Raw genomic sequence first — 12103 nt, 5'->3', positions numbered from 1 at the left:
ACTAAATATACAAAATTATCCCAAAGGGCATCAAATTTAAGCCCTCCTTTAAACTAAAGATTTAATGCCATTTTTATATATATATATTTTTTTCAACAAGTCGGCCGTCTCCCACCGAGGCAGGGTGACCCAAAAAAGAAAGAAAATCCCCAAAAAGAAAATACTTTCATCATCATTCAACACTTTCACCACACTCACACATTATCACTGTTTTTGCAGAGGTGCTCAGAATACAACAGTTTAGAAGCATATACGTATAAAGATACACAACATATCCCTCCAAACTGCCAATATAATTACTGTTACTTAAACTCACCAACAGCTGATAGATATCCATAATCACTCTGCATTTCAATATCAATATAGGCAACATAAGACAAATTTTCTGCAGGATTTGACTGAGCTGTTGTGTGAACAACAAGAAGATAAACACCATCATATGGTACAACGGCAACAGGATTTTTTGTTCGGGGAGAACCTTCAGGACTGATTTTTGATTTGGATAAAATGGTAGAATCCACTGAAAAAAGAAACAATGTATGAAACACTGAAGTACGTACTAAAAATAAATACATACAGAATATCAATGAATTTGGTAAGATGCTAACAAGAAAAAATAACATTTATATCTCAGCTTTATGAAAATTGTAATTAATAAATCTACAATTCTTGACCAATCTACCACACAAATATGAAGCTTCTACATAGGCATAAACTGAACATACACATAATGTGAATGCCCATTGTGAAAAAAAAAAAAAAAAAAACATGGGAATATAATTTCTGTAAAATTTTGTGTTTAAGGGCAATGTGTGGTGTAAATATTATGAAGAGAATTTGTAGTGTGGAAATTAGAAGGTGTGGAGTTACTAAAAGTATTATTCAGAAGGCTGAAGAGGGGTTGCTGAGGTGGTTTGGTCATCTAGAGAGGATGGAGAAAAATAGGATGACTTGGAGGGTATATAAATCTGTAGTGGAGGGGAGGATGGGTAGGGGTCATCCAAGGAAAGGATAGACTGAGGGGATAAAAGAGGTTTTGCATGCAAGGGGCTTGAACATGCAATAGACATGTGTGAGCATGTCAGATAGGAGTGAATGGAGATGAATGGTTTTTGGAATCTGATGAGCTGTTGGAGTGTGAGCAGGGTAATATTTTGTGAAGGGATTGAGGGAAACTAGTTTGCTGGACTTGAGTGCTGGAGGTGGGAAGTACAATGTCTGCACTTTAAATGAGGGATTTGGGATACTGGTTGTTTGGAGTGACATCTAAACTGTCATACTTGGTCGCCTCTGTAAAGACTGATTATGTGTGAATGATGGTGAAAGTGTTGAATGATAGTGAAAGTGTTTCTTTCTTTTCTAGGTTATCCTGCCTCGATGGGAGAAAGCCAATGTGTTGAAATTTTTTTTAAAGCCTGCATTTTCTGATTATGCAGATCATTTTTAATTGGTATCTAAATTCCCTAATTATGAGTGAGAATGTTTATAACTCAAACGACCATTAGTCAGGGATGTATTGTACTGATTATAATGATGATTATTTCTACAAATACATGATACATAGTACATTAGTACCTCAGTACTGGAACTTGATTCATTCTAGAAGGCTATTTGAGTGCTGATCTGTTCGAGTACTGAACAAATTTTTCCCATAAGGAATAATGTAAATTAGATTAATCTGTCTCAGACCCCCAAAAATACACTTACAAAAGCATTTTAATACGAAGTTTACAAGCCTAGCATGCATAAATGTAAAAAAAGAAAAAATAAACACAATGAATGGATGAAATAAATGGAAATTTATTCTCATTTTACTTGTAACTGGAGAGTTGATGGCACATGTGAAAGATTGTGAGGAAGGTCTGTTTCATAACCATTTTCATTCTTTCTGCAACATCAGCCTTTTTAATGCCCTCTTTATTTTTATTATCGTAAAGATCATAGATTTCGCCATACGAAACTTGGGAGCAAGATCAGACACATGGGCACCGCTTTCATATTTTGCTATGAGTTCTTTTTTCATCTCTATTGTGACTCTTAACCAATTTTCTCTTTGGTTGGCTGTTATTGCTAATCTTCTTAGGTCCTATGGTGACTTATTTATACAAATAATATAAAAAAGACACCAAAAAAAAAAAAAAAAAAAAGGTTGTTTGTTTGGTCAAGTGCCAAGCAAATGGTCGACTACCAAGCAATTTTTTTTTACCGAACAAAGCAGTCGAATACCAAATTGTTCAAGTTGGGAGCTGCTCAAGTACCAAGGTACTACTGTACATACAGACTACAAGGTATGAGGTATGACCAGAGCTTTGGTGAGATGGGGAAGGAAGAAGGATGGGTAAGGATGGAAATATGGGAAAGGGTTGGGAGGGTGGAGGGGGAGGTGGGGCAATAAAGGTAAGTGGCCTAACCACTTTGGTGCAATTTATACAAGTGTGTGTGTGTGTTGTGGTATTCATGAATATTTTTTTTTTTCAACAAGTCGGCCATCTCCCACTGAGGTAGGGTGACCCAAAAAAAGAAAAAAAAAATCCCCAAAAAGAAAATACTTTCATCATCATTCAACACTATCAAGAATATGTTAAATTCATAAGACAGGTATACCTCCTGCCCATCAGGTGCACACAATTACACCAGCTGTATACCAGCATGCTGCCGAGTTGGAAGGATGTATACTATTTGCAATTACCTTTTTTTCTTTTTTTTTTTTGCGCAAGAGGTCGGTCGTAAGGCTGCTGATGCAGATGGTAATTGTAGAGCCTTTGATGGAAATTGACTGCTAACCTGGAGTTGGTTGGCTAAGCAGTTTCTGAGGTGGTGTCCTGTCGTAGGATGTTTGCAGATGTTACAAGGTTAGTTATAAGGTGCAATCTGATAGAATTAAGTCTCCCAACAGTGAGGTGCATTTATCCTTGTTGTTGGATATAGAATGGTTCTGGTGGTATCCAATCTCCATTTCTTCAGGGAGGTCACTCAGGATCCTTGGTCTTAGGAAGTTCTCCTTGTGAATGAAGTGTCGGACTCTTTGTTGGAGGGACATTCTGTGGGTTCTGTGGGTGTGTGTGCTGATTACGTAGTCAGTAGTGTTCATTGGTTGGGGTAAGGATGGTTTTCTCTGTCTGGTATATAGAGTTCCTGCATGTCTTATAGTTGTCTCTTTTTTTAGTTTATCTAGCCTGACATTTATTGCAACGATTTCCTGTTGGATGTGCAGGTCTTCCATCCTGATTCTGAGCTTGGTGCCAGTGATAAAGCAGAGAGCTCTGTTCTGGACTCTTTGAAGCTGTAGCATGTTGGATTTAATTGTTAGTGACATGGGTACACGAGGGTATTCCAGCAAAGGTCTAATCATCGTCTTATAAAGGTGCTTTTTGATGCAAGAGGGGGATTCTTTGAATCTGAATAGTTGACTGAGGCAGGCTTTTGCTAGGTTCACTTTTTTGGTGATGTGGGATGTGGAGTGGAGCAATTTGTTGATCTCATAACCCAGTATCTTGTTTGGGTTTCTGATAGCTATGTGTGTACCATACAGACTATGTTATCTTATTTTTAACAAAGATATGATTATAAATATTAATAACAAGGTTAGAGTTGTAAACTGATTTTCAAAGTACTGAATTTTAAAATAATCTTTTTGAATTAATAAATTTACATTGGTGAAGAATTCTTCCTCCACAAGCCATGTGTGTCATAAAGAGGGGACTAAAATGCCAGGAGCAATGGGATAGTAATCTCTTTTCCTGTATAAATTACTAAATGTAAAAAGAAGAAAACCTTTTGTTTCTCTTTCTCAGGTCACCCTGCATCAGTGGAACACGGCTAGTGTGAATCCTTTTGGGGTCGGTCCCATTGTATCATGGTTTTGAAGCCAGCATCAGTCCTGTAGTACAATGCCATTAGCTTAGCTCACGCAGATAAGCTGTGAATGGTAAATGTGGGCCTAGATATGAGAGAACGGGTTTGTGGTAAGTGTGCACTATATAGAAAAAAAATCTTGCAGTGCACAATGCGTAAGAAAAAAAACTGCAAACAAGCTTTTGGTTTAAAACAGCAACTTTGCAGTGTATTTTCATATGAGTTTTATGGTTGTCTTCTTGGTTTCATTTGATAGAATGGAAGATATATTATGACTGATTTCAAGATTGAAAATAGCTTGAAACTGAGCTCAAATTAGCAGAAATGTTCGAGTTTTGCCAATATTCCAGAGTACACAAATGACGTCACTCATTTAATACACTTCCAAATGGCCAGTTTAATATGCATTTAAGAATGCACTAACATTATTTATACAATTATTACAATAGTGCAGTAGTCTGCATAACAGTAAATCTTCTATTTTTTGCGTAAATAAAAATTCAAAATGGAAACTAAGCGTAATGCAAGAGGGGCCTGGAGATGTGACTAAGGAACAGGAAATTTTTTAGTGCTAGGAATGTCTACACTGTTTATTCTGGACCCTATTTTCAAATTGGCAACTGCTGAATTTTGTATGAAATTGGCCAAATTGCCAATTTCTGATTACTTTACTGGGTAGTTGAAATAGTAAATGGGCAGTTCCTTATACTCAATCAACAGAAGGAATACTAGCACAACAGGTATGAATTTGGTCGACTGGAACAATGGCATTGGCAAGTGGGCGAAATCGCTGATACTTAAATCACCAAGACTGCAAACTTTGCGAGCGTAATTCTGTGAGTTTTCCATCAAATTTCATAATTTTGGTTTCACTACCTTCTGAAAAGATTCTCTATCACTTCATAGATAAAATAATTTTTTTCTTCAATTCTTCTACCCTGAGAGCAAATCTGAGATCATGGATCTCGATCCTGAAAGGGTAAAAAAAAAAAACTTACTAATTCCTGATCATGGATTTTTACTGAATTCTGAAAATGGTATCTCTAATAAGATTTTTACTGAATTGTTTACTAACCTTATACAGGTTTTGTGTTCTGAGCTCTTACAGTGATGTCTGAAGATACAGCTAGATGACAGCTCTTTATTTTGTCTCAATCAGTTTTCTGATTGCTGCAATAAAAATAGCTGAATATCATTTTATTGTGGCCATTTCTAAGAGTTTCTGTACTTCAATGAGATTGTGATCAGAGAATAATGTATTTGATATTATCTCTGATTACTTTTTGAAAATTCAAGAAAGTCAAGCCTAGTGTATACGTATTTTTATTTCCTGCAGTTTCTGTAAGCTGTTGATTTAAAGCAAACTTTTCAAAGACCCCTAACAGTTCTCTAGTTTTTGTCTGTTGGAATAACATGCTTCCAGGTACCGTGTCTGGTATACTGCAGTTGTGTACCCTCTTCCATTTAACATCTAGAAGGTTGAAATTTTCAAGAAGGATAATATTTGGTGTAGGATTTTCAAGGCTGTCATAGAAGTTGTCTATCTTCTTTTTCTATTCCATGAATTCCTCTGCCTCTGGTGATGGTGGTTCTCATACAGGAAAAATAACCAGATTTTTTTTTATATATATATGGTCCTATTCTTCCTTGTGACATTTATTCTCTTATCTATATCTCATTGTCCAAAACATTCCTTGTATATGTTTCTTTTTTAATGCTTTTAATGCTTTACTTTTGTAAGGATCACATTCATGTAATTAAAATATTTTTGCTTGCTTTTTCACTCCTGAATTTTAACAAAAAGAGATGTTTGAGTTACTGTCCATTAAGTACCTCTGGTACAGTACCATCTGTTGATATATCTAGTAGTGTTGTATTGTAATGAAGTGCTTGTTGCATATGACCTTGTTTTGCCCTTTAAATTAATGTGCTCTCATATCAAGTGCTAGCAAATTATGCAGAGACATGATTCCCAAGAAATTCTAAAAAAATATTATAAACAAGACAATAAAATGGGAGATATAGAGACAATGACGCAGAAGGTTTGCTGATCATCATCATTGTTGGAAAGAGCTAAGACCACAGGGCTCATACAGCACCAGTGAAATCAAGAGGTAACTGGATGTGATCCAAGGAAAATAAGGAAGGTTTCTATTTCTTGGATCAAGAGCCCTTCACCATTAACCCTTTCAGGGTCCAAACCGTAGATCTACGTCATGAGCTCAACTCACTCTGATAAACTGTGAGTGGTACATTTGGGCCTAGATATGAGAGAATACATCTATGTGGTATGTGTGCACCACATAAAACAGATCCTGCAGCACACTGTGTATAATGAGAGAAAAAAACAAATCATGATTTTTCGATTAAAACAGAGACTTTGCAGTGTTTTTTCGTATGTTTTTTATAGTTGTATTTGCAATTTCTTGGTCTCATTTGATAGAATGGAAGACATATTACAGAAATAGAGATGATTTTGATTGGTTTTAGCACTGGAAATGGCTTGAAACTGAGCTCAAAGTAGCAGAAATGTTAAATTTTTGCCGATAGTCAAGAGTAAACAAACGACCTCACACGTCTAATACTGGCGGGTCTAATATGCATTCACAAATATGGTGATGATATTTATACAATTATTACAGTATTGCATAACAGTAAATAATCTATTTTTTGGTGTGAATAAAAATTCATTATGTGAATAAAAAATAAAAATGGAATTTATTTGTAAAGCCTCAAAACGTAACTAATGAACAGAGGAAATGTTAGTGTAGTTCCAGGAATACCTACATTGTTTATTCTGGACCCTACTTTGAAATTGGAATATTTTGAACTTCGTGTTAAATTGGCCAAATTAACAATTTCCGATCACTTTAATTTGTAGTTGAAACAGTTGACTTGGCGATTTCTTGTGCTCAGTCGATAGAATAGAAGTAATACTAGTGAAATAGCTAAGAATTTGGTTGACTGGAATAATGTAATTGGCCTAAAATGGGAGTCAAAGTCGGCAAAATCGCCGATTCGTAAATATCGCTGACACATCAAAATTCGCGAGAGCATAATTTCGTCAATTTTCCATCAAATTTCGTACTTTTTGTTTTATTACCTTCACAAAAAGATTCTCTACCATTTCATAAGAAAAAAATAAAAAAAAATTTTTTTTTTAAATTCTTGGACACTGGGGCACCACTTCAGATTTGGGCCTTGGACCCTGAAGGGGTTAAGGCACTCTTCTTGAAGAGAAGAATACAGATGAGAAAGATAGTAATGTAACATACTGTGTTGTGCATAATCTTTACTGATGGAAGAGTGACTATAATTATAGCACTTAAGTCCATAACTTGTAGTGCAATGTAAAGGATATGAATGGACAAGAAGCTTGAAAACTGGGATTTCACAATATCTTGAATATAAAAAATGTGTAAATAAGGCTTCCAGTAGGCTTCAACCAGGGAAACTAGCCTGATGGCATCCTCTCACCTCTACTGCTGCACCAAGACACCCCCAACCTAGATTACTCTGGTTTGAGCCCACATGATGCCTTATTTACGTACTAGTAAGCTTGTTATTTTCACCTGTTGTCACTGGAGTTGATTTTTCCTCTTCTGCATTCATTTCCTTATTTAACTGAGCTTTTAATGCCTCAGAGTCAGCTTTCATTATCATCCCATTCTCAATGTCAACTTCACTCTGGAAATGAAAGAAAATTATTATTGTACAGCAATTAAAAAAAAAAAAGTAAACCATACAGATGTGCAGTAGGGTTACCTAAATGAGGTCAAGGAGCAAATTACAACACTCATTATATGAGGTAATACAGATAGGAAGAGTAAACTACTTTGTTAACTACTGAGAAACGAGTGAAACTACAATATGTATATGTAAGTAAAGTACAGTGGACCCCCGCTTAACGATCACCTCCAAATGCGACCAATTATGTAAGTGTATTTATGTAAGTGCGTTTGTACGTGTATGTTTGGGGGCCTGAAATGGACTAATCTACTTCACAATATTCCTTATGGGAAAAAATTCGGTCAGTACTGGCACCTGAACATACTACTGGAATGAAAAAAGTTCGTTAACCGGGGGTCCACTGTATTTTAAAATTTCGAGATAGTCTTTACTACTGGCAAGGACTTGTATATTTGGCAAGGACTTGTATATTGTCTGTGTAAAGCACTTCGCAACCAAAATTACCTGGATCGGACCCTGAGCAAGGTGGGGAATGTATAGGTAAGATTCCTAACACTTGCTGTCCCTGTTACCCAGCAGAAGATATACATCTAGTCAACCACTGTGGGTGGCAACCTTGGAAAAGACCTATAAATGACCCAAAGAAAACAGCAAGCAACATGACTTGGCTTTCTTGGGTTATCATGAGTTATTATTTACCCTCTGGAATTACCAAGGCAACTAGTCTCCGAGTTTGTTATGTATACTAGCTACTACTACCCTACCCCTTCCTTTAAAATATGTTGCTGCAGGAGCAGCAATAAATCAAACTATTTTCTTGACAGAAATTATTAAACAATATTCAGTGTGCTTTTTTAAAGTGAATATACACAGCATATGTTTCTTAATTAGAACTAATAAATCAATTAACCCTTTGACTGTCGCTGCCGTATATATACGTCTTACGAGGTACCGTGTTTGACGTATATATGTATACTCATAAATTCTAGCAGCTTCAAATCAAGCAGGAGAAAGCTGGTAGGCCCACATGTGAGAGAATGGGTCTGTGTGGTCAGTGTGCATCATATAAAAAAAATCCTGGAGCACGCAGTGCATAATGAGAAAAAAAAAACTCCGACCGTTTTTTTTAATTAAAATGCCGAATTTGTGGTCTATTTTCGTTAAGTATTTATGGTTGTATTCTCGTTTTCTTGGTCTCATTTGACAGAATGGAAAACATATTATAGAAATAGAGGTGATTTTGATTGATTTTACTATAAAAAGAACCTAGAAATGGAGCTCAAACTAGGGGAAATGTTTGATTTTTGCCAATGTTCAAAAGTAAACAAATGATGCCATTGTCCAATAAATGTCCAACTAGCCATTCTAATATGCAGTCATGAATGGGTTGATGTTATTTATACAATTATTACAGTATTGCAGTAGTCTGCATAATAGTAAGTCTTCTATTTTTTGTTTGAATAAAAATTCAAAATAGAAAGCAAGAGTAATATCAGAGGGGCCTGGAGACATGACTGATGAGCAAAGAAAATGTTATTTTAGAGCCAGGAATGTCTGCATTGTTCATTCTGGACCTTATTTTGAAATTGTCATATTTTTTAGTTTTTGTGAAATTGGCCAAATTGCAAATTTCTGACCACATTATTAGGTAGCTGAAATTGGTAAATGGGCAGTTTCTTGTACTCAATCGATAGAAAAAATGGAGTTCTAAAGAAATAGCTATGAGTTTGGGCGACTGGAACAATGGAATTAGCTGAAAATAGGGCTCAAAGTGGGCGAAATCGCCGATTTGTAAACAGCGCCGAGGTCGCTAACTTCGCGAGAGCATAATTCCGTCAGTTTTCCATCAAATTTCGTTTTTTTGGTGTCATTACAATCGGGAAAAGATTCTCTATCATTTCATAAGAAAAAATAATTTTTTTTTTTAAATTTTGCGACACCAGGAGACACCTCAGGATTGGGGGTTGCGACAGTCAAAGGGTTAAATAAGATGACAGAACTTGCAGATCCAATTACTGAAATAAATTAAAATAAAAAAATTATTGTTACTACTAATTAATATTTTAGTAGTACGTTTATAACATTAGGTCAAAATAGATAAAACAGACATACCTCTACCTCTGCATTCAAAGCTTGTACAATATATTAAAATGGATATAAGAGGGTGGATGCAGATGGGGAGAGGAGCAATTTGCAGAATAAGATGAAGAAGGCTTTTAAGGAAGAAAATGTTAACATGTGAGAAGTTTTTACAAGGTAGAACTGAGAGAGAGAAGATAGAATGCACAGAGAGGTAAGAAAGGTTAAGCGAGTGGTAAGGGAGAGCAAAACGAGAAGCAATGAGAAAAAGGGCAAGTCCATATCAACAGAATTTGCTAAAACTAAGAAACAATTTTATAGACAACATTAAAGAGAGAAAGCCTGGAGAGTAATTAGGCTAGGAATTAAAAATGAAAGAAGGGAAAAAGGCATAATCAGTGGGTGAACATGGGTAGTGGTGCCCCCCAAGCATATGCAGCACCTTCAGTAGGTCTACTAGCCTATGCAAGACAGGCACTTCTAACCCTTTCAGGGTCGAGAGGCCCTCTCCTAAACTTGTTCTCAGGGTCAAAAAATTTTCGGAAAAAAAAAAAATTTTTTTTTTCTTATGGAATGATAGAGAATCTTTTCCCGATCACAATGACAACAAAAGTATGAAATTTAATGGAAAACTTGCGGAATTATGTTCTCGTGAAGTTAGCGGTCTTGCCGATGCTTACGCATTGGCGATTTCGCCCGCTTTGAGCCCTATTTTCGGCCAATTCCTGTGTACTAGTCGACAAAAATCGTATTTCACTAGAACTCCATTTTTTCTATCAAATGAGTACAAGAAACAACCCATTTACCAATTTCAACTATCCAATAAAGTGGTTAGAAATTGGCAATTTTGCCAATTTCACACAAATTTCAGAAGATGCCAATTTTGAAATGGGGTCCAGAATAAACAAGAAAGACATTCCTGGCACTAAAATAACAAGTTTTTTGTTTGCTAGTCACGTCCCCAGGCCCCTCTTATATTTCTTTTGCTTTCCACTTTGAATTTTTATTCTCACAAAAAATAGAAGATTTACTGTTATGCAAACCACTGCATTAGTGTAGAAATGGTATAAATAATATCAGTGCACTTGTGAAAGAATATTAGACTCACCAGCTGACGTGTATTGGACGCCTGGCACGATTTGTTTACTTTTGAACCTTGGTAAAAATCGAACATTTCTGCTATTTTGAGCTCAATTTCAAGGTGCTTTTCATTGTGAAATCAATCAAAATCATCTTAATTTCTGTAATATGTCTTCCATTCTATAAAATGAGATCAGAAAAACTAGAATACAACCATAAATACCATACGAAAATACAGTGCAAATTTGCTGTTTTAATCCAAAAACACAGTTTTTTTTTTCTCATTACGCACTGTGTGCTGCAGGATTTTTTTTTATACTGCGCACACTGACCATATAGACCCATATTTTCATATGTAGGCCTACCAGCTTTCTCTCGCTAGATTTGAAGGCGCTAGAATTCAGACGTTCTAGTACATCAATAACCTTGGTGCGTAAGCCGTACTAGTATGTCGAAAACCCTGAAAGGGCTAAAAAACACAAAAATGAAGTAACACTGCAGTAGGCCTTTTGGTTCATGCTAGGAAGCTTCAACAACAGCCACTCACATAACCTTGCAAAGTATATTTAAAGCTACCCAAAGTTTTTGCCTTAATGACACTGGGAGGCAACTTGCCTGCCAAACCAGTACTTTCCTATATCCTTTCCAAATCTATATTATCTCACTTGAATCCACTGCTGAGAGACCTGTCTTAGTTAGATACTTTCAGTATTATTTATGTCTTCTTTAACCCTTTCAAGGTCCGTACTGTTGTTCTATGGGTTTAGAACTGGGGTCTGTGCCATAGTACGTCATGAGCTCATCTCACCCAGATAAGCCGTGAGTGGTAACTTTATGTCTAGATATGAGAGAATGGGTCTATGTGGTAAGTGTGTACCATGTATAAAAAAAAATCTTGCAACACGCAGTGCATAATGAGAAAAAAACTGACTGTGTTTTTGGTATTCATGGTTTCTTGATCTCACTTGTATTCATGGTTTCTTGATCTCACTTGATAGAATGGAAGATATATTACAGAAAAAGAGATGAATCTGATTAGTTTTAGGACTGACAATAACTTGAAATTGAGCTCATAAGTAGCAGAAATGTTCAACAGTAAACAAATCACATTACACGTCCAATACACGTCAACTGGTGGGTCTAATATGCGTTCACGAATGTACGTACTGATATTATTTATACAATTATTACAATACAACCTCTCCTCACTTAACAAGAGAGTTCTGTTCCTAAGACCACGTCATTAAACAAATTTGTCACTAAACGAGGAGCATACTATGATGGTAGTGAGTTTGTGTGAACCATCTTTGATATTGTTTTAATGTCATCTTTGCACCATTTATAACATTTCTGGTATACAGTGGAACCTCAAAAATCGAACGTATCACATATCGAACAT

At 35.9% G+C, this 12103-nt stretch overlaps 1 protein-coding gene across 1 annotated transcript in view; it reads right to left on the bottom strand.

Moving 5' to 3' along the window:
• Positions 1 to 12103, bottom strand: part of LOC128684329 (transmembrane protein 87A) — a 106566-nt gene that overhangs the window by 62751 nt on the left and 31712 nt on the right. Inside the window, exons 4-5 of the mRNA XM_070083482.1 lie at positions 7428 to 7542; positions 317 to 520 (exon numbers count right to left, since the gene is read on the bottom strand). Coding sequence (XP_069939583.1) covers positions 317 to 520; positions 7428 to 7542 — 319 coding nt within the window. The remainder of the gene's footprint in view (positions 1 to 316; positions 521 to 7427; positions 7543 to 12103) is intronic.

Source organism: Cherax quadricarinatus, chromosome 10 (assembly GCF_038502225.1).
Source record: "Cherax quadricarinatus isolate ZL_2023a chromosome 10, ASM3850222v1, whole genome shotgun sequence".
NCBI classification, from domain to species: domain Eukaryota; kingdom Metazoa; phylum Arthropoda; class Malacostraca; order Decapoda; family Parastacidae; genus Cherax; species Cherax quadricarinatus.
Note: the sequence above shows the minus strand (reverse complement) of the source record. Positions and strands in the feature narration are given on the sequence as shown.